The sequence below is a fragment of the Crocodylus porosus genome, unplaced genomic scaffold (assembly GCF_001723895.1).
Source record: "Crocodylus porosus isolate Cpor-Errol unplaced genomic scaffold, CroPor_comp1, whole genome shotgun sequence".
NCBI classification, from domain to species: domain Eukaryota; kingdom Metazoa; phylum Chordata; order Crocodylia; family Crocodylidae; genus Crocodylus; species Crocodylus porosus.
The window spans coordinates 15586921-15610590 of record NW_017728915.1 but is presented as its reverse complement, the minus strand read 5'-3'; the positions used below and the strand labels follow the sequence as shown (position 1 = coordinate 15610590).

Here is a 23670-nt window from a genome sequence, read left to right as displayed (position 1 = left end):
GGTGATGACCCCTTCTTTCCATTGGGTGTAAGCCTCCTTTTTAGCAAGGAGACATTCCCGGATGCTTTTGGTGAGCCATGGAGGCTTGTATGCTCTCCTGCTCCCTTTGATCCTTGTTGGAATTACCTTCCTTCGGGCTTGGAGGATCGTCTCCTTAAGGAACGACCACTCTCCTTGGACACCTGGCTCCCCTCCCCTCTGGGACCTCAGCGCTCCTCCAACTATCCTCCTTAGCTCGTTGAAGTTTGCCTTCCTAAAATCTAGGGCTGCTGCCTTACTGCATGCCTTTGCCACCTTGCGCTGGATGGTGAATTCCAGCAGGCGATGATCGCTGTCGCCCAGGTGATCAAGCACCCGCAGCCCCCTCACCAGGTCATCACCTGTGGCCAGCCCTAGGTCTAATGAGGCATCTCCCCTGGTGGGGCTGTGCACCTCCTAGGTTAGATGGAGGTCCTGTACTCTGTCCAAGAACCTACGTGAGCGTTCAGACCTGGCTGACTGCTCTTCCCAGCAGATGTCCGGGAAGTTCAGGTCCCCCATGACTCATCCTTAGCCTTCATTACCTTCTGTGAGCTGACCCAAGAATTCCTGGTCAAGCTCTTCTCCCTGGTTGGGAGGTCTGTAGTAGACTCGCACCGTTAAGTCTCTTTCCCCTCGACTGCCTTGTACTCTAACTCTAACTCTGTTTATAAGCAGAGCTTACTGGGGACAGCACATACTCCTGATGTACTAGCTCAAAGACTCTTGACCACCAGTACCCGTGATGCTCCTCATCTTGCGCTGAAAGTATCAAGGACCAGAAGACATTGTGTCACAATTTGTCTCAGCTGTCTCTTGGCTCAAGGGGTAACTTCTTGATCAAATACTTTATTCCTTTAATTTTAGATAGGTCAGTTTTTTCCCTGGTGCCCACTAGCAACCTGTTATTTTCTAATAAAATATATAAGTTTTTTGGATCCAGAATTGTGTCCTTGAAGTTCCTTGGATTAAAGTATTGTCCATCATAAAACTGAACTATTCCAGGGAAGGTTGGATACTCCAAGGGTTTCTGCTGCCAGAAAGAATTCCACATCTCAGGAAAATGCTCTGCCTGCTAGTCCTTTACCTCCTGAAGACTAAGAAGTTCTTCCCCAAAAAGACACGGAAGAGGGCTACAGATAGATCTCCTGAGCAAATTGATTAGGTCTGTATCAGATTCATGAACACTGAGTTCCCTTTGGCATGTCTCCTAAAGTGCCCAAAGATGCTTGGTTGGGCTTCTTAGCCTACAGGTCTTCATCTGTGTTCAAATCAGAAGAGGAGGTATAGTTTGATAGCTTATAGGGCATGCAGAGTTTGAGAGGTAGGTCCACTATTAAATACTTCTCTGTGAGGAGATCTCAACATCTGCTTTGGCTCTCTATAAAGTAGTACCTGAGGCAGCTTGAGTGCCCCAGGATTTTGTTAACCTGTTAGCAAAGTATTGGGCTTAACAAGCTGATGCTTATGGTTCTGTAAAAGGCCTCTGTCTCCTTCTGGGGTGCAGTTCCTGCAATCTCCAGCTCAGTTGCATTGGCAGATAGCCTCAACATTGATCCTCAATGTGTTCATCCTCAACATAACCTCATCCAGACCCTTTGGGAGACCCCCAGTCTGATGCTGGGGCCTGCAGTGTTTGGCACTGAGCTTCCTGACCATTCTTCCCTCAGCATCACCGGTGAGCTTACTTTCATCAGCCTCCTTATCACAACTGAGACCACTCAAGTATAGTCTCCTAGAGCACAGATGGCCATCCAGTTCTTGCAGCTCTCAGGGAACTACTGTTCTGAGCCAATGTTGTCTATTACATTTCTTAGTGAATATTGTAGGAGCACTAGGGCTGGTGTAGGGCTTGTAGGGCTAGAAGAAACCTCATCGGCCCCCTGCCCAGAGTAGGATCATTCCAGATTAAACCATCTGAGCCAAACGTCTTTCTAACCTGCTTTTCAAGGATGGAGATTGCACAACGTCCAGGTAGTTTATTCCAATGCTTGACTACTCTCATAGTCAGAAAGCTCCTCCTAATTTCCAGCTTAAATTTATCCTGTTGTAGCTTGAGTCCATTGCTTCTAATCCAGTCCCCTAAAGCCACGGAGAAAAGCCCTTGTCCATTCTCTCTATAATCATGTTATCAAATCCACCCTTGGTTTTCTCTTCTCCAGGCTAAATAGACTTAGTTCTTTCAGCCTTTCCTCATAAGTCTGGTCTCCCAGTCCCCTGATCATTTTTGTTGCCCTGTGCTGGACTCTTTCCAAACTGTCCACATCCTTCTTGAAGTGTGGAACCCAAAACTGGGCACAGTGCTTCAGGTGAGGCCTCTCCAGTGCTGAGTAGATCATAAGAATCACAACAAGCAAGAAAGAATCACAAGCAAGAAAGTTCTAAGCAAGAAGGTGTGAATGGTAGATCCATGTATAGATTTCCATCTGGAGAAGGTATCTTTCAGAAATATACCCCAGATTGCTGCTGAAGAGAGCCACAGAGTTGCCTCTAAACCCCAAATTTCTTTTTCCCCAACCTTATGCACTCAGGACAGAGGAAACCTGGTATACCCTGAATGTGAGATGTGACTTAACCTTTCACATACACAGGACAAAATCATTTGGCTCACTTCTTAGTCCATGAGAATTATAGCATATTCCTTCTGATTTCAAGCAATACTGGCAGCATTGCTGAACAAGTATCAATCCTGGACATCTCTAGAGTGACCATCTCTATTTACATATTAACAAAATACCATACATTTTTCAAAGCCTACAGATAGGGATGCTGTGTTCAGCAAAGTAGTTGTTGGATTTCAGTCACTAGTCCTTAACTTCTGAGGTGCCATTTTCATATGGACTATTTCCTGGTTTGGCAACTATGGCATGTCTGTCTGGGCTGTCACTCGAAGGAAAAAAGAGAAGTTGCTTAACTTATGGTACCTGGAGCTCTTCAAGATGCATTGGCTATGTGCACATTCCATAGTCAACTTCCTGGGTATCTGGCACCCTGGGATTCCATGGTTGAGAGGAAACAGGCTAGCGGATATGCTCTACACCTTCATACTCTTGCAGCAAGGGAAGAGGAGCAGTACTTAGCACTAGTGCAGCCAAACAAGTCTCCCAGATCAAGAGCATGAGATGCATGTTCAGCCACGGTTAAAAACATACACACAAAACACCTCTCAAACTCCAGTTCCTGGAAAGTAACTCAATCCTTTACTTCTGAAACTTGCACAAATATTTTAAGTGCACCTGCTTTCTGTGGTAATCTCGAGAAAACTTTTAAAATATGTAAGATGGAAACAAGGAATGTAATGTGCATATGATTATTTTTTAAAACCAGACATTGCTTAAGTCATTGCTTTTTATTTGGGGTGCCTTGGAACTTTACACCAGGCTTTGTATAAACCCATAACAACAGGCTGGTTCCTTAACCTAATTCCATTGTCTCATTTAGTGTCATTACGATATGGACATGAAAGAAGTGATAATTTTCATACCTAATTTTCTAGGCATCAGCTACATGCACTATGGAGGTAGGGAATATGTAGCTTGTATGTATTATGGAAAGGCTCATTCAACAAAGCATATGTTGTGCGGACATGCACAGCTGTTTAATCTTCAAACTGCCACTGATGGGTATAGCGCAGGGGTGGGCAGTTATTTTGGGCAGAGGGCTGCTTACCAAGTTTTGGCAAGTAATCAAGGGCCGCATAACAGGCAGCCAGGGGCAGATAAATATTTATTTTCTAAATTTTTTAGGGGCCGTGTGGGCTGTATAGAATGGACTGGCGGGCAGCATTTTGCCCACCTCTGGTATAGTGCTTATAGATATTGAAGGAAAAGTCTTTTGCCCACACAATTCACAGCCTAAATAACTGTTCCTCGCTGATGTCATAAACCAAGCTCTACGTATTATCAGCAGTTTGGTGTGTAATGTGTGAACTCCACATTTTTATGATTTGTTAATAATTGCTGCATTTAGCAGTTTTTCACTTGCAGTGAGACTGCACTTATAGACTCCTCCAACAGGTGAGCATTTCTTTTATAACTGCAAAATGTCTGGATAACATGAGATAATTCTTCTCTTTTTTTTAAATTCCCCTATAAAAGAAGCTGTCTGTAGAGTGCATCTTCTGCTACAGGCTGACCCACTCATTACAGCTACCGTTGTCTGCCAAAACAATGGGTCCCCACCCAAACTGGAAGCTGATAAGCTGGTTATTGCAAATTGGAAAGGGCACCAGTGAACACAGAAAAAAGGAGCAGAGGAAAGCGCCAAGTGAAAACTGCTTAGATTGGCAGATAGAATAAAAGTCACCAAAGAACATGAGACTGGTAGGATTAGCAGAAGTTTTCCTGTGGTCGTACAAAGATCCAGGAAATTATAAGAAACAGGTAGGCTGTTTGCCATGAGTGGGAGGAAAATGTTATGGCATAAGGCACTTTCAAAAAAACGTACAAGTGTTTCTTAACATTAACTGTTCCAGTTAAGAGGGTTGGTATTTGGATCAGAAGCCTTTTACTTCTAGGGTTGCTGTTTCAACTGCAGCCAGGCTAGTAGTGATGAAAAGCTATTGCCATCCAATGATCGTCTGTAGCTTGTATGAAATAAGTTAGTGGTCTGTAGGCATTTCCAAATGCACCTTTGCAGTCTATAGCAACTGCCACCCATGTTGACAGTTACTACAGAGAAACCCCTGACATAATGGGCTTGAAAAGTGAGCTCTTCTGCTGCCCTAATGGTGATCCTTCCTGGTCAACATTGAAACATGCCATAGTAGGGAGCATAATGTGCTGCGCTTGTCTTCTGTTCACAGGACTTCAGTTATTGTGGCAGAAAAAGATCATTTCTTACAAGTACCAGCATTTATAAAACAGTTTTTGGAAAATGTTTTTTTTCCCTTTAGTATGAGTGCTAAACTTTTGTGTTAGGTTATTAACCTATTGCATTAGGTGAGAGAGATTATATGTGCTACAAAATGGTTATTTATTGCTTTTCATCTCTAAGTCTCAAATTGCTTTTCAAAGCTGGGTAAATATTATTCTCATTATAGAGAAATTCACGCACAAAGGAGCTAAATGACTTGCCTAAGCACACAGTAGCTGAGCTGGAAACAGAACTCAGGCTTCCTAAATACCAGTCTACAATTTTGTCCATTGGGCTGTGCTGGTGAGAAGTGTTTAAAGGCGTTACAGACAAAGCTTTTTGCAAAACTAGGAAGAGCTCCAATTTTCTCTCTGACTTTTTGATCAAAGCAGCCAGTTAGTAACATGACTTTACTTTTGTGTACCTTTTACAGTGAAACTGAAGTAGTGAAAGAGGAGAGGATGAGCAAAGTTCAGATCCCCTGTATATGATTTGAAATGTGGAAACCTTTAAGATACTATTTCATATGCATTAGCATCTTGGTAGAAGTAGTAGTTATCCACGTTTTCCTTCTCTTCAGGGTTGGAAGTGTTTCTGGCTGTCCTGTCATCATAGCCAAGCTCATTCTCATGCTGCAATGTCATAAAAAGGGATCAAGTAACAATAACAATATTAACTTAAACTACCTGACCTCTCAGACCTGAGTAAATGTGGACAAAATATCTGCTCTGCTTATAGCTGTTTAACATCCCAGTATGATTCAGTTCTCAGTTCCCAATGGGTTACAAAACCAGGTTGGACCATTAGAAAAGGGTATAGCTGCATTGCAATTTGGAGGTGCCATTGCAGGATGTCCTGGCTTGCAAAAAGTGATTTCTATTTTGTGTAGGGTGAAGCTGGAGCAGCATGAACTTCAGCATGGGGCCAGCTGCCTGTGTAAGTACTCAAGGTCCCAGGCAGCTCATAAACTGGTTTATGAAACGTCTGTCTCAGACCCCTTCCTGATTTAAGTTAAACTAGAGTCCTCCAGCATCCCAGATGCTTGGCACCCCTAGGCTATGCTGTCTGCTCCAGAGAGCAGGGCTGGCCCTGCCCCTTTTCTTCCTAGCCAGAGCTCTGAGGAAGACTGCAGGCATAGAAAGGTCTGCCTTGCTTCCCCCTGGGTCCCCCTCGCTGCTCAAGCAGGCATCACCCCAGCACCATAGACCTTAGGCAATGTGGTATGCTGGCCAATGACTCTACTCCAGTGGTTCTCAATCTTTTTTTGCTGCAACCCTAAACTGATCACCAACAGGACCTCCTGACGTGGCGCTGTGAGGGCTGCTGGGAGCAGAGTGCGGCAGCGGCTTGGGGGTGGGAGCAGGGGAGCTGCCATTGCCCTCTTTGTGCTCAGTGGCCCCACCCTGCCCACCTGCTACTGCTCCCGAGTCACACACATAAGTGTGCATGTATGTGCGGGCTCTTTGTGACCCTACTAAGGACCCACCAAGACCCTGATTTGGGCCGTGCCTCAAGGTTGGGAACCAATGCTCTCGTCTTTGACACAGGAAGTCTACGAGCTGACAAGGTAAAACACTGCTGGATCTCGTCCTGGCCAAAGAGGATGATCTAGTGAGCAACCTGAGGATTGAAGGAAAGCTTGGTGACTGTGATCGCAAGTTGATCACTTTCTCTATCCATTGCAAAGCTGGCAAGTCAGTCAGCAATACAGAAATCCTTGACTTTAGGAAAGCTGACTTTCACAAGCTCAGGAGGTTGGTTGTCAAGGCCCTGAGAGATCACGATCTGATAGGAAGGGGAGTCCATGATGAGTGGTCACTCCTTAAGGATGCAATCCTAAATGCACAAGGGAAGTCCATTCCAACGTATAGAAAAGGTAGTAAAAGGGCTGAGAGACCCCCTTGCCTCAATAGGGAACTCATGGACTTCCTTAATCTTAAAAGAAGCTCATAAGGGTTGGAAGACAGGAAATACCTGTAAGGAGGGGTATGTATCACTGGCTGGCACCTACAGGGAGCAGACCAGAAAAGCCAAGGCTGAAATTGAGCTCAAACTGGCTAAGGGAATCAAGGACAATGAAAAAGTCCTTCTTCAGATGCGTGGGAAGTGGAAAGAAAAATGAGGGCAACATTGGACCCCTGCTGAACCAAATGTGGCAGCTGACAAGTGACACCCAGGAAAAAGCTAATCTCCTCAATGATTACTTTGCACTGGTTTTCCACCAGCCGAGAGGATCACCCTTCCTGACAGGACACAGGATTACCAAGGTAAAAGCCTACAATTGGCGAAGACCTTGTGAGGGAACACCTTGAGAGGTTGGACATGCACAAGTCAGTGGGACTGAATGGAATGCACCCAGGAGTGCTAAAAGAGTTAGCTGACATCATAGCACACCCAGTGGTGAGGATATTTGGGAACTCATGGCACTCGGGAGAGGTTCCTGAAGATTGGAAAAGGGCAAATGTGGTGCCCATCTTCAAGAAGGAAAGGAAGGAAGACCCAGGGAACTACAGGCCAGTCATTTTGATTTAAATCCCTGGAATGATCTTGGAAAAAATTATTAAAGAATCCATCAACAACAGGCTAATGGAAGGCATCATTCTGAGAGATGGCCAATGTGGCTTCGTTATGGGTAGGCCAACTTCATTTCCTTCTATGACCAAGTAATGCATCACCTGGACAAGGGAGCAGAGGCTGATGTCATTTACTTGGATTTCAAAAAAGCCTCTGAATTGGTCTCCCATGATGTCGTCATGGTAAAATTGGAGAGCTGCAGCCTCAACAACCTTATGGTCTGATGGATGGGGAACTGGCTCTGTGGTTGGACCCAGAGAGCGGTTGTCAATGGAACCAAGTCAAGATGGTGCATGGTGACTAGTGGCATCCCCCAGGGTTCAGTTCTTGGACCACTACTCTTTAATATATTCATAAATTATCTGGATTCAGGTGTCAGAAGTAGGCTGGCTAAGTTTGCAGATGACACCAAATTATGGGGAGGCATGGTCACTCTAGAGTATAGGCTGGGGATTTAGCTGACCTGGACAGGCTTGTAAGGGGGCAAATCAAAATCTGATGACATTTCAACATTGAGAAATTCAAGGTTATCCACCTAAGGAGAAAGAACCCACACCATACCTATAGGCTTGGCAGTGCTACATGCACCAGCACTGTGACTGAAAGAGAATTGAGGATCATGATTGACCACAAGATGAATATGAGCCACCAATGCAATGCTGCAGCAAGCAAAACAAAATCTTGACTTGCATCTAGTGATGCATCTCAAGCAAGACCCAAAAAGTCATTGTCCTGCTTTACTCAACCTTGGTGAGGCCGCAGCTGGAGTACTGCATCCAGTTCTGGGCTCAACACTTTAAAAAGGAAGCGGAGATGCTTGAGAGAGTCCAGAGGAGAGCCACGTGCATCATCACAGGTAAAGAGAGGAGGCCTTATGAGGAGAGGCTGAAAGACATGGGACTCTTTAGGTTGGAGAAGCATAGGCTCAGGGGGGAACTTGGTGGCAGCCTATAAATACATAAGGGGTGTGCATCAGGTTCTGGGAGAGCATCTGTTCACCAGGGCACCCTAAAGGATGATGAGGCCAAACAGTCACAAACTGCTGGAAGACCATTTTGGACTAGCCAGAAGAAAAAACTTGTTTACCATCCGAGTTTCCAGAGTCTGGAATAAACTTCTCCCAGAAGTGGTGCAATTACCTACTCTGGACACATTCAAGAAGCGTTTGGATGATTATCTTGCTGGGGTCCTCTGACCCCAGCTGACTTCCTGCCCTTTGATCTTGCAAAGTCCCTTCCAGACCTAATGTCTATGAAATCTGATACTGAGAGAGAGGGTTGTGTGTGTGTGTCCAATTTCCCTGGGACAGGTAGAACAGTGTCTGCTTGGGGCTTTTTGGAACTAATCAACAGGTCAGCTGGTAATGTTCTTCCATTCCTTTCTTGGAAGAAGCATTTTATGAAGAAGCAGGGAGAGGGAGATTAAAAAGCTCAGTATCATCAACAGATATATGCACTGTACATCCCACCTTTGCCTCAGAGTGCTAGCCAGGGTCTGGGGTCTGGCAACACTCCTGCCCCTTGAGCAGTGACCAGGGAAAAGCCTAGGACAGTGTAGGCAGGTTGGGTTTACACCCCTCCCTAATCAGAGCACCCTGATGGGGCCTGGCCAGGCTCCTCCTCAGCTCAGCACCTTGGAAGGGAAGGGAGGGCTGCTCTAGCACCCCCTGGCTTCTAGCCCGAGCCACTGCAGGCACGTGCCTGCATTTCTTCTTTAGACTAACCTGAAAAGATTGAATCAATTCAGGCTCTGACTTTTTGAATGTCTCTAGTCTTTTTGGCCCAAGCTATGCCCGATGCCATAGCGTGTCTAGCAGTCATTTTACACTGTCAGCCTTGAGGGTGCTTAGGAGAGTGGCCACAAGATGTTGTAGGCTTGGAGTAAGATCAAGTGGGCAAAACATGTTTTTATGGAGGTGCTCTCCTCCATGGTGCAGACACGGGGCTGGGAGAAACAGTTGATCCTATATGTGCAGTCCAAAGATATAGCTACATTCCTATATATGTGCAGCAGGAGAAGAATGCAATTGAACTTTGCCCTGGGACAACCACCACAAAGAACAAAGAACACAATAAGGGAAACAGCCAGTTAAGGGTTTGAAAACAATCTCCTTGGAAATATGATGAATACCAGCAGTTTCGTTTCTTCTTCTTGAAGAACAAAGATCCTTTTCTACTTTTAATTTCCCAGGAGCGATTATTACTAGTTATTTTTCTCATAGCCTTGACCACAGTTTGAAGAGTTTTTAGTAAGCATGTTTTTGAAAAATGAGTAAACATGCCATTCTCCTGTGCCTCTCATGTGTCAGCCTTTTTTATCCACGTGAAATTGGACCTCATTTCCCGCCAGAGACTTGGGGCCAGATTGTATTCTTAACCTGGTGTTTGTAGAGTTACTCCAGATTTATGCCACTGTAACTGCAAAAGGGGGTTTTGGCCTTTGGTCTTTCCCTCCTTTAAAGCAGTTTTCAGATTTCTTTTTAAAGCCTGGAGTAAGGACCATGTCTTTTAAGCCACAGCTTCTGTCTCAAGCAACTCCAGTCAACACCTGTTAGCAGTTATATAAAGGTATCTGGTGCTATGATGCTCCCTAAGTGGCTGCTGCTGTTCTAAGGAGTGTTTTCTGAGCACATGTAGGAGGAAAAATGTCCCTGGGGGAAATTTTGCTACTGTTGCCCTTATCAACTGTTGCTGCAAAAGGGTGTCACTTATCTCTTAGATTACCAATTCAGTTGTGTTTGACCTTGATCCAAAGATCTGCCTCAGCCAGGCAACAAATGTTTGATGGTCTGTTTGGGCTGGTCAGATTTATGAATTCTGGGTACTTCAGAAGGCTTTTGTCTAGCTGCCACGTGCATTTCCCTGCAAGCTCTTCCCCTTACCTCAAGAGATTTCACATCACTGATGATGGCATTGCATGCAAGACCATAGTTTGCGGCCACATTAAACAGTTTCTGCTTTTGCATCATAGATTCCAAAGTAAAAACTATCTAGCTGTGATTACTATTTGGAAACCATCTTTTCTTCAAGTTGTAAAGCCAGTCACATTCCAGAAGACCTTAGGGCTGGATATTTTAGACACAACATCCCACCCTCTTGCTGAAGCTAACAGATGCACAAGAATGTACATGGAGACATACAGGCGATTGCAAGCATATTGCTTTTCCCGGCTTGCTGTCCCAAATTCAAAGTATATATCAGTCAGGGTGCTTTTGTATGCTTCAACTCCACTACTGCTGCAGTAGCTACAGAAACCCAAAGTTTTACCTCAACAGGCAGAACAAGTGCCCTTTGTTACCTAGACAGATTATAGCTTTTTCTAAAGTCTGCTCTTCATAAAAGCCCAGCTTGAACAGTGGAAATTCTGACTTGCCTCAGATACTGAGGAGACTTTTATAGTTTCAAGTAGCTCCAGGGTTATATTTTAAAAGTTGAATTTCATCACATGTTTTAAGTTTGGTGAAGAAAAAAAGACACGATATTTTTAGCAGAAAAAAAACTTTTTCCCCCTCCACCTTTTTCTTAACAGATGTTTCATCTCAATCATATCCAAACCTCAAAGCACAAGTAGCAGTCAACCTTATTCTCCTGTGGAGAAATAGAAAAAAGATAAAATGTCATTTGTTTGGAGGAGGTTATTTTTTTTTTCTGTGTAACCACAACTAGTCTATGAGTAAAAACAAATAATAAATGCAGCACTATGGAGTTGTAGAAATGAACCTGAAGCAACATTTCTACTCTGAAAAAAGCCTGGAGTCCAGCTGTTCTGGTAAGATGGAAACTCCCAGCCCCCAGCTTGAAAAAAGAAATCCAGTAATCAGCTTTTCTTGCTGTATAAATCAGACCCAGCAATTTGACTCCTAACCAAGGAAGGATGCAATACAAAGGACCCAACATTGTAGTGAAAGGGTTTTTTAAAACTTTTTAAAGGATAACATAAAAAGAAGGAATAGTAGTTGTAAAGCAAAATATCCAGAAGGAAAAGAGCTGCTACCCTAGGAATTTTCATAGGGCTCTGGAGAAACCTCATTTTTTTGCTGTGCATGGCAATCTGTGCTGTGTTTGGGATGTACAGGGATGTGGGAACAGGCAAGGTGGTTCAGTACAGCCATGAAATACTTGTTTAAGGATTTATTCCAGGGGGAGTTGAACTCTTTAAGGATTTGTATGCATGAAGTGAAAACCTGGTTGGTCTGGGACTTTTTTCGTAAAGGTGACTTTATAAGAACAGTTCTGTTGCATACATGTAGCAGCAAAGGAAGGATAATCATGAAAAAGACAACCAGACTATGCCAAAGGGAAGGCCACTTTCAGTCCCTGCTCTAAAACTGTGTGAGGAAGTTACTGAGAGAGACTCTAGCTGTCCTAGTGCTCTGTTCCTAGCTTCATTGCTGCCTTTATGGCAAATGCTCTTACTGCAGAGAGCCTTGCAGCTGACATTTCACTGGCAAATGGTGAATATGGCTCAGTTTTCAAGAGATCACACTATTAAAAATCTAAATTGGGTAACCTAGGATACAATCCTGAAGGAGTTTGTAGCTACTAATGGTTCTTAGGTCATGGAACACCTAGATTGCCTAGCCAATAGGAAGCTCTACCACCCAGAGGTGGCTGCATTTTGTTACTGATCGATCAATTTAGTCACTGATTTTTATCCCGTAGTAGATAAATGTCAGTATATTCTTTTTTGTTAGCTTTATGATGGGCAGTGGATAAAAAAAATCACTTCTCACCATTAATGTAAGTTGGAGTTATGTATAGGTGGATGAAGGATGATAGTATTCTAAGCCAGCAAGTGAGTGTTAATTCGAGAGATTTGTCCATCCATAACTGAAATAACAGTACAAGCTTGGTCTTATAGCATCATGTTCTTTAAATGAATAGCTGTGTATGAGTCAGAGCAATGTTTTTTCCTTTATGGAAAGTAATTTTGATGATTAGTTGATAATGTTCCATAGTTCAGACATCTTCCAATGCCTCTTATCATAGCACAGGTGCTGGAAATTATGTCTTTTTATTGAACATCTAAGTTATATGGGCACAAATTGATATCAACATCTGCATTATTAATGACATGACCTGCTCGGTCTTCATTTAAATAAAAGGTTTAATAGGCTCTGAATTTTTTTTTTCTCATGACTCCTGGTGATAAAATCCAAAGACATAAAGAAAATTGAAGACTGCAAATACTGTGTGCACACGCATACAACTTTTTATACGGGATAGTACAAATGGATTTTTAACATATGGTTACCCAACAAAATAAGTATGTATAAGTTTTGGGAAGAGACAGTAAATCCAAGAGGTTTGGTTCCTGTTGTTTTCTTTTTTGAATTTCAAGTTATTACTATATGTGCTGACATGTCAGCTTCCAGCACTAGAATTCAGCACTTCATTATCCCATTTGGAGCTCCTGGGACACATAATGCTATTAGATGATGGTATATGGTCTGTGGGAAAGTGACAGTTTTCACATAAGCAGTACTTCCTGAGATTAAATTGATATAGCTTGTTATAAAAGATTGCCAATGTGGCTTTTGATATGCCCACTGATCAAACACAAATTTTGCTACTACAGGTATCATCCTGAACTAGTCTAACCAAAGCTTGTGAAGATTTTTTTTAAAGATAGGGAGGGGTGAAAAATAATCTTCTTTGATCTCCAGTGAGTTTAAAAAAAAAGACAGTTCTGTTCAGGCTTTTGGCTAACACAACAAACAGTGTTTAAAATTTAACTTTGCTTAATTAATTAGTAATTCTGTTTAATGCTGTCTGATCTTCATCCAAAAGGTATTCTGCAGCTTGAAAACTGAACATCAAAGTGTATTGGGTGAAGATGGTCAAGTAAAGCATTTAATCTGGCAGTGCTGTTGATGAAATGTAGCCAGTTAGAGGAACTAATTGGAAACAGAAACTATAATCTGGTAACTGCAGCAAATGTCTGGTAAGACGCAGCAGTGTAAGTGGAGCATGTGAGAGGCATTCAGATTGGGTGCCTAATTCATGTTTGAGAGGCGAGATCTCAAGCAGCAAGTAGATTGCAAATGCTTTTCTTATAAAGAATTCCTAAAATTTCTCTTATTTTGAAAAGAAGTGTGTCCTATAAATCTGTAACCGTGTGTGTGTGTGTGTGTGTGTGTGTGTGTGTGTATGGATCCATATCTAACTGTTGGAGCTGACAGGACAGGTTAACAGCTGTCAAATAATTGGTGTTGCACAGAAACATGCATTTGATATTTATTTACAAAAATAATTTCTCTTTGGAAATACATCCCTGATGACATTCCCATGCACTCCATTGTAGCAGTGTCAGAAAGTCTTGAGTTACATATGGTTGAAAGATTAAAATACATTTGTAATGGCTCTTGGGTATTTTTTGTATTTATTCATCCTTAATGCTACACCATTTCAAGCTTATGCAAATGATTCAATCTATCAAGCACTATTAATAAAAAATTAACTGTTAGGTTGTATGATAACATGCACCTTTTTTCATTCTAGTGCTGGTAATTGAACATTGCAATTTGTTCTCCTAGCCAGGATACAATGAAATAGCATGAAATCACTTCTCACCCTACTCACAAGTTAAGTTTCTGAACCATTCAGCCTATATGAATGTGAAGTGCCACTGTTGTAGCACGTGCTAAATTGCTTTTTGCCTTTTCCACTGTATTTAAGAGGGACAATTAATTTCCCTCAAGGATTAATTTCTCCAGCAAGCATGAGGGATGGCATTTGGATCCTTGTTATTTTGAAAGGTGTGTCTAATTTATCAGCTTCAGCTTTCAACCAGACAGAGATGAACTTACAGTTTTGGGGCCTACCTAGGACAAACTTGTTTTCCTATGTACTTTTTCTCATAGTATTGGAACAGGAATGTTGTGTGGATGCTGGTTCTGCTCCTTCTATGCTCATCCATAGGTGTAGATGAAGAACTTCAGAGTAGCAAAATCAAATCCCTGAAAAAAAATTATTTCATCCTTGTTTTTAGTTGGATGGGGAACAATAATTTTTTATTCATGTCTTCATGGACAATTTACAAATGAAATTTGAATTTAAAGATAATTGCCTGATTAAAGAGTTTCTTAATTTGAATTTTCAAACTAGGTTGTTGCCTTGATTGATATTATGCAGTGATGTAAGTGTTAACTGTATATGTCAAACTTGCATTGAAATGCAGAAGATAGCTAACAAAACTAGAGAATACTCAGAAATTAGATACTTGATATATGCTATTTATTTATTTATCTTGTCCATCCCTTTGGCCTGCAGGTTTTCACTGTGAATTCTTCTCTGTGTTTCCTAGGTTGACAAATCCAGGGTGAAATCCTCAATGAGAGTTTTGCTTTTGATTTGAGCTGGACTTTAACCGCCTTGTGCTTAGCGCCACTATTCCAATAGTATATTTTAGTATTTGGTTGTAGCTCCTCCTTTTGCTGAAGTCCTCTTGTCCTCATCTCTTTGTCTAGTACAACTATATGTTTTACTGCCTCCCAAGTTCTGCCTGAGCGTGTCTGAGAATTCCCTGGTCTCTCTTTCTGAGTTCTCTGTTTCGGTGTTACCAACTTTCTCCTGTATACAGAGAACTCCACCGGCTCCCTGTATCTGGTAATGATACAAGTTAGAGTAGTCAAAGGATGGAGCTCTGCATTGATAGATCCTACTCCAAAACTTAGATACTAGTGACCTCAACAAAAACTAGTAATTGGTGGTAATGTCTGTTGTGGAGTCATAACACCCTGCTTTGAGAAGTCAGCTACCATGTTCTATAACAGGGCTCAGCAACATTTTTTGGCTGAGTGCCAAAAACCCCCACAATCTCCTTTTGGGAAGATGTTGGTATGTCAGGGGTAGATGTATAGGGAAGTCACGGGGGGCCCAATCTTTGTTATGGCAGCACAGCCGTGGCCTCTTTCCTGCCATATGCCCCAAGGTACCAGCAGCCACCAGCAGCAATGAGCATTGCAGCCACCAGCAGCAACGAGCTGGGCTGGGGGCTCTGGACCCTGGTACAGCTGCTTGCAGCTGCCTGCTTCAAGCAGCTCGGGCTCTGGGCAGGCGCTTGCTGCCTGCCATGGAGCCCAGGCTGCTTGCAGCCTCCCTGCCACCTGCTGCAAGTAATCTGGGCTCCAGGGCTGGTATGAGGGATGTGCCCATAGCCATAGCCAGCTGTGGTGTTCCAAGCAAAGTGGCTTCACATGCCATGCTCTGGCACGTGTGCTAGGGGTTTCTGACCCCTATTCTGTAAAATACTTTGTAAACTCTTATCTTCCCAAGAAGGGTTTAAGCTAGGCTAGAACATCAGTTCTGAAATCCTGATGTTTCAGAACTACTGGGCATTTATACACATACATTTGTCTGCTCCGACATGCCAAAGATCCAGCCTGTTGGAGGAGACTCGATTAACCTTCGATGTGTTTTAGTTAAAAAGCACACTGCTGCCATTTTCTCAGTGCTGACGTGCATTTTGCTGTTTATACAAATGCATGCTCCATAGTACTGTGTGCCTTTAAAAGTGCCCGGTGCTGCAGCACAGGCATGTGTACAAATGCACACTGTGTACATCTTCACTGGCTAACTCTACCTTAGAACTGAACAGTAGTAGGACATACATCTGTCTAGCTGGCTATGATGAGGCTGAAATTCCTTCTCCAGTGGAAAGTCTCAGATCAGAATGAAACAGTATCCTTGACTACATTGAGGAAGATCATCTGTTACACTGAATGGGGATGCGTGCGGGTGAAGATTTGAGAGCCTAAGAACGTAAGAAAAGCCATACTAACCAGAGTCTAGTATCCTGTGTCTCAGCGTGGCAGAGAGCAAATATTAAGGTGAAGAGTCTTATGCAGGGTCTCTCCAGATGGATGTGTTCCATGTTCCTCTTCCCTAACAGTTTCCAGCATTCAGAGAAGTCAAAAGTGCCAGCCACTTGGGTTGTTAAAAGTTTGAGCACTCACGTCTCAAGTTGAATGCAGTTCTAATTAATTTTCTATTCAAAGCTGTAATGGAGGTGGTTGAGTGACGTTTTGGTTATATCAATAAAACTATTGTGTATTTGAAGCACAATATCCTCTACTGACTATTACATCCATTATTCATTATTTTTATAACTTTTGTATTTTTGAGGAGACCCATAGGCCAGGTTGCAGAAATTACTCTTTTAACAGGTATAACTAGGGACCTTCTGAAATTGCGATTTAATAGATTTTGTGAAATCCGGCATTGCTCATGAAAGTCACAAAAAAGAAAAGAAAATAACTTACTGAAAATAAAATGCTGGCTTCTCAGCAGTCCTCACCATAGGGAGGGGGAGTGCTCACACAACAGGCAGCCCAAGACGGCTGCTGCCCCACCCCAGCTGATTAGCTGCAAGGGCTGTCCAGTCAGTGGCAAGGGGTAGGGCCACATGACAGATAGCTCTTGCAGCCAATCAGCAGTGCTGGGTGGGGCCACCAAGGCCCCTTGGCCAATCAGAGATGGGGGTGCTGTCATGCTCTGCCCATGAAAATGGCTGCTGGGCCCATATTTTCTCTGCGAAATTGGCTGGCCTTGAGTTCCGTAGGTCCCTAGGTATGAGTGACTGGGAACCGATTTATAAGAGAACAGAAGTTTGGCACACACAGACCGGTTTATAATGGCAGAATCTGGTCTAAGGTTGCCTTCCCTCCCCCACGCAAAGGGCGAAAGTGTGTTCTGTTTGCTACTGATCTAAATTATTCTGTTTACAGAAAACTTCATAATTTAGTTCAATTCCACCTTGGGCTTTTTAAATGTCTGTACCTAGCCATAAAGAACTGTTGGTATCGTTATCTATTTCTGTTCTTAAAAAGGAGTAAAAGTTTGAACACAGTCTTGGTGTCAATAGATGAGTATCTTTAAACTGTTACTAGCTCTCTCTGTCTCAGTTATGAGCAATCAGGTGGTAGTAATTAACAGTCCATGGAGAAAAACATCTGCAAGTACACTTAAGCCAGTTAGTTTGTCTTTCATGAAAGAATGGTATTTCACAATTTTTCCAAGTTAATATTTTTCCTTTATTGTCTTTCCAATCTCAAATGTTATCCAGATATATTTTTATAGTGTCTTAAGGTTATAGCAGTGGATACAAACCCATTAATAATGAACAAGAAAAGAGAACATTATAAGGAAACATATGCAGTATTTCAACAAATGCAGCATTCTGTTAGGGAACATTGTGTTTGACAGCATATGGTTATTCCCATGAGAAGTAATAAAAATACATTTTTTCAGTTGTGGATTTTCATAACAAGGGTAGGTTTCCATACGCGTGTGTACGCAGTGTGTTCCTTTTGTGAGGGCCCTGTTAACTGAGTAGGGAAGCAAGTGAATATTTTAGCACAGATGATATAATGTATGTAGCCCTATTTCTGATGGCATAAACACTGAAAACATGAGTCTATTAATTTTCCACCCTCCTTCATGATAGAGATCTAGTCTGGTCCAGTTTAATATCATTGGCAAGACTGAGAGGAAGTTCACATTGTGAATATAACTGAACTTTGGCATGCTGCTCTCTGGCAGATCTCTGTTGACAAGGCTGCCAATTTTAACTGTCCCCAGCAGACATTCACATTTTATTTATAAATAAATGCAACATGTGTGCCTCCTTCATGAAACTGAGCAACAGACACCAAAGCATATCATCATTCAAGAGTAAGTACAGAAATAAAAAGCAAAGCACATAGTTAAGGATCTGGTTTCAGACAATACAGTAGAAACAAATATTCCAGAATAGGTTATAAAATAGTTCATTGTCTATACACGTGTGTTTGTATACATTTATATAGAGAAAATCCATATATGCATGCATCCAAACCATGTCTATTATATTATTTAAAGTCCTTTCATTTAGGCCTTTTTCTGTTTTTTCTTGAATGAAACATTACATTGGGATAAGATCATTTGGTTTCCCTATTCTGTCAGAGCTCAGAATTGAATAATTGATTTCAAAAGATAATTCCTTGGAGCAGCAAATCAAGTGAGCAATCTGGCACAAGGGTCAGCAAAGGTCGAAGGGAATATATTTTGACTTACTAAGTCTCTCAAGGAATGTATTGCAAGTTTTGCTCCCTCCATCCCTGATAGCTGAAGTCTTTTAATTTTGAGGAATCTAATTTGTCAGAACAGATCTTTTCCCCATTACATAAATTATACATTTAAGTGAAAACTTCCTATCTGAACATACATACTATACATCCAGAAAAGTTATTAAGCATAATGCTGGAAGTGTAGCTCTTGAAATCAGAAAGTAACTCTGTGGCATTGGCTCTGTTCTCCTCTCTGATCCACCCAGAGAAATGGAGTTCTAATATTCTTCACACATGTGCAGAACTTTTATTCATGAAGCAAAAGAACATAGTACCAGAGTCAAGAGAATAGAGGTAACCTATAGGACTCTTCACTCTTTTGTCAGAAAACCTACAGGAGGAGTTTTGGGGACAGAAACATTCTCTTTGTGGATATTTCCCCTCTTCTTGTTTTTCAAGAGTAATGTCAAAAGATGCAGTCCTTTTCCTTTGGTTGGGGAAAGGTGAGTCCGAAAGATATTTCACTAATTTATCCATCCTGCTATAGTACTTAATGTATGGAATGCTAAAGTACATGTTTCCCAGGGTCTGTCCCTGGTTCTAAAGCCAAGATACACGGGATTTTACACAGACACAGTTTAGTTAAAATATGTCACCATACGGTGCATGCATTATTCCCATGGGTGAGCAATTACTTCCGCAGATAGTTGCATTAACGTAAGTGGAACTACTCACTACATGAAATAGGGCTATTTCAGTCAGGCATCATAGGGCTAAGGATATCCATAATTCAGGTACTGATAGCATAGTCCTGCGTGTTACTGAGATCCATATTACTTTCCCATGTATGGGTGTTCTTCCGGTGATGTGACAGGGGTTAAATGTAGGTTTGTTCAATGACTTAAAATGCATATCTTCAATTTTTAAAATTCCTTTTAAGTGATACCTTAGCTTTGAATTGCCTAGCTTTCCAATGTAGTACATTGTAAGAAAATCACAATAAAGAATATAGTCTCTAGGTTTATGTCCTTTACTTAGAAGAACACAGGTCTGGATTATTTTTTTGTAGATTGTTGTTTTCCACCTTGCTCCCTTATTTAGGCACTGTAAACAGAAAACCCCTGCCCTTACATTACAAATATGGACCAAGGCAGCCACAGAGAAGTGACAAGACCTGAGTAAGGTCACACACAATCAGTGGCAGAGCTAAAAACTCAATACATCTCTTGTGTCTCAGTTTACTGTCCAATCTTGTAGACCTCATGACCTTGACGTTTTCAAGAATAAAACATTCTCTTCAAGGTTTTTCTTGAAGTGAACCTTTCTTCTTTAACAGCCTTAATTTGCTTGGTTATCATGACTACATCTCTATCTTAGACATTTGTAGAGCATTAATCTTTGTGATAATTTAAGTATAGTGTGTGTGTATGAGAGTAGGTGCATAGTAAATTCTGCATGTGTGCGTCTTATAAAGCTGACATTAATACAACATTGAAACTCCAAAATCAAATGTGTAAGCCAGGAAATTCCAAAGGTTAAGGTTTCTACCTCATTGCTAACTTGTTTTTACTGTACAGCCGATACATTTTACGGTAAACTAAAGGTTTAAAAATGAAAGCAGTACTATAATAATGCATATATTTATCAGAGAAATCCAGACTAAAGTGGTACTTATGGGCAATGTGGCTGAGTTTTTATTGTGATAGAAACCTTAGCTTTTGGAATTCTGAACTTTAAATATGTTAAGAAAAGGTTTTGAAAATCAATTTTCCTGTTTTTTTTGTTAAGTAAAATGTCCAGGGCAAAGCAAAGAATGTGATTAAGTTGCTTTACTGATACCTTTGTTTTCTTGGGGTAATTTGTATGGCACCTCTGTAGCGCTGTGTATCTTCAGTGCTAGCTACATAGCTGTTTTAACAGCCCAGCTTTAAATGACACATTCTAAATTGAGGGAGGTCATTTTCTGCTTTACAACAAACATGCCTTTTGCTAAGCAGATACTTAATGATGATATTTCTAATCTAGGCATTCTTAAGAAAAAGGTTCTTAAATGGAAGTAGGTTAAATGGATTGGTTAAAGCAGATGTCCATGTATAACTGAAACAGTGCTAACATTAAAGGACATATTCTTACCTAGGCCTCTTGACAATATATGCATGTGTAGATAAGAATTTAGATATCTAGTATTTGCACCTGCAGTTAATTGTAGGCATAAAATATCAGGCAAGACTATCTGCCAATGGAAAATTTCATGGGAAAATTGAACGCTGTTGCTGAAGATGTGACCCTGAATTTGCAAAAGTTAAAACACTCATGGACGATGCTAATATGCTACTATCCAATATTATTAAGCTACTGCTCAGTAGGATCATTAAGAAAAGGTGTTTGCTGGCACTATTGTACAGTAACTCTGGTTACTGCATGTTTATTTAGTACTTGATTATACAAGTACTAAATTAAATGCACAGTAACTACTGCACATTAATGAACATGTAGACGTGCCCAGTAGATGCCTCAGACTTGAAAGAGAAGTAATTGGGCTTTGGTATAGTCTTACCTTCCATAAACAGGACTCTGAAACATGCTAGTGTTTAAGCTTTTCACAAGTGTTTTTAAGTTATGGTTGTGCAAATAGTTCAGTCTGAACATCTTGGAAAAGTCTCCTTTATATTTGTGTACCTCAAAAAGTTGGTCAAACTTTTTTGAAAATATAAATCAACACATGGCTCTAACCAGCATAGAAAGTGTTGTCTTAGGAGGAATTTAAGAAAGTGTTGTATGAGTTTTTGAAGAAGGAGGTTGGCATAGAAGATAACCATTATTTCAGCTTTAGTTATCTTATTTTCTTCTAGTGAATTCTGTTTTTGAAAGTTGTGGTTCTGTACTGTTTTGCAAAAAGACAGACAAAAATATACAACAAATTTACAGTAATGTTTTGAGTCAGTTTGCACTGTCAAAATGCTATATGAATTTAATGTAAATTCTATTAAAGTGTACTTGAGAGAAGAATTGCTAGTAAAGTGTCCATCAAAATGCACATAAGTATGTATTGGATTCAAAAGCAAATTGAATTTAATAACATCTTTATCATAAAAATTTGCCAAAATCAAACTTCATCCTAAATACAATGAAACTTTTCTAACCAAGGGATCTGACTTGATGTGCTGTTAGATGACTTCAGCAGTTCCTTCTAAACTTTTTTAATATATTATTTTTGCAGTGGCTTTACCTCCAGAGAAGACAGATGGAGTTTGCAGTGGAGATGAAAAGAAAGCAGAAAAAGAAAATGACACACGTACAAGTTCCAAGAAGCAACTAAAATTTGAAGTAAGTTCCTTGTTTTCCAGGGTTGCAGTTTACAGATACATTTAAGTCAGATAACTAGTCTGTGGACAAATGGTGCCCTCTGGAACATTTATGCAGCTCCCATTATAAACAATGGATATGCATATGTCTCAGAGAGCAGGATTTGGCTTATCGTCTGTATTTCCTACTGTCAGTGCATTGTTTCTTAAAAGATGGTTAGCAAGTTTTGTTCCTGAGGTCAAATAAAGCCAAATGATGGTGACCTCTCAGGAGGATCCAAAGTGCACAGTAAGGGAGAGCTGTTATCTCTTAGTTCTGTACTTTTGATGTATTTCTTGTGCCACCCACTATGTTATGAAATTCTTTTATTGGCTTTCATGGACTATCATATTCAGCTAAATCTGGCTGATGTAAAAGATGTTTGTGAAAGATGCCTTAGCCATCAGTCTTTCATGTTTGGGTTTCCAGAGTGAAATAACCTTGACCCTACTGTACTGGCAGTTCATCTGATTAGATGGCGGGAGGAAAAGGATCCTTCAGGGAATGAGTCTGATGGCCTACTTCCTTCTAGACTTAAAAACATCATATAACTGCCAGACATTGTGCCTAGCTGGCAGGTTTTGCTTATAAAGAGAGAGATTTAATAAATATGAGCACTGAAACATGCTGTCATCCGGCTAGAGGGTTGTCTGTCTTGGCGAATAGGGAGGTACACTGGTACTGGGAGAACAGCATGCATTTCATCTTTTTGTGCTACAGCAGACATGGCAAACTTCTGCCTTTCAGTGCTGTCAGTCTGTCACATTAATGAGCTTTGCATTCATCGATTATTATTTGAAAAACTATCTAGCCACCTTGTAACTAAAACATTCATCTGCCTCTCTACAGAAGGTTCAGCACTCTTGTGCAAATTACTTTTTGCTGTTTTAAGGACGATTCAATGGAGCAAGCTTTTCCACAAACATTCTGGTGTTTCTGTGTGTTTATTCACATTGATGGATGGCTTCTTTCCCTCTTTTTTCAGGGGAATAACACTTTAGGCAAATTTTCAGTTCTACCTTGATTAATACATGTGATTTTGCACACATGAAAAGCATGATAAATTACAATTAACAATGCCTTGATGCTTGAAAAGTTGGAGGACACCTGTCAACGTGGCTGATGCCAGCTAGGCTGGAACTGTACCATACTGGCAAAGACTGTGTTTGTTCCCAAGTAGTTCTTGGCATGCCATAAAGGTTAGCACTTGGTACCAGGCTCCATGACTAATGCAGGGAAGACTGCCATGTTATTAACTGAGTAGTGCACATCCTCACATAAAGATCTTATGTTAGGCAATGTGGGACAGGGAACTATTAATATGCGGCAAGAAACCAAGTATTGATTTTTTTTTTTCTCCTTGTTCTCCAAATCAAAGCTTTCTAACCATGTAAGTTAGGGGCTGAGAGAATGATAAATGCTTTTATTTTATGACCAGGTAGAAAAGAATCAGAAACGCAAGTGTTGAGACAAGAAGTCTAAATCTGAGGTGGATGTGATTTGGCTTCTAAAGGTGCTGGGGATGTTTGTGTAATATGAAACTGTGTTTCCACAGTAGAGTGTGGGGCACTTGGCAGCTTTCAGAAGGGCTTGTTACAACTAAGAGAAGACTGCCTTTGAACTCAGCAGGGGATGGGGGTACCGTTAACTGCTGTAGGGAATTGGTTTCAAGTCAGCAGATTAACCAGGTATTTTGAGCTCTATCATGCTGAAGCTATTTGGAGCTGTTTATTTTACTTGAGTACAGTGGCTTTTATTTTAATTGCACTGTAACTTTTGTGTTTGCCTTGTTGTGACTCTGGATGACTGATTGTACAGATCTTGAGAAAACA

General features: G+C 41.3%; 1 protein-coding gene across 1 annotated transcript in view; it reads left to right on the top strand.

Annotated features, from left to right (window-relative positions):
• The window catches only part of NKD1 (naked cuticle homolog 1), a 167833-nt gene that overhangs the window by 119630 nt on the left and 24533 nt on the right, over positions 1–23670 (top strand). Inside the window, 1 exon segment of the mRNA XM_019535741.1 lies at positions 21714–21820. Within this exon segment, the coding sequence (XP_019391286.1) occupies positions 21714–21820 (107 nt within the window).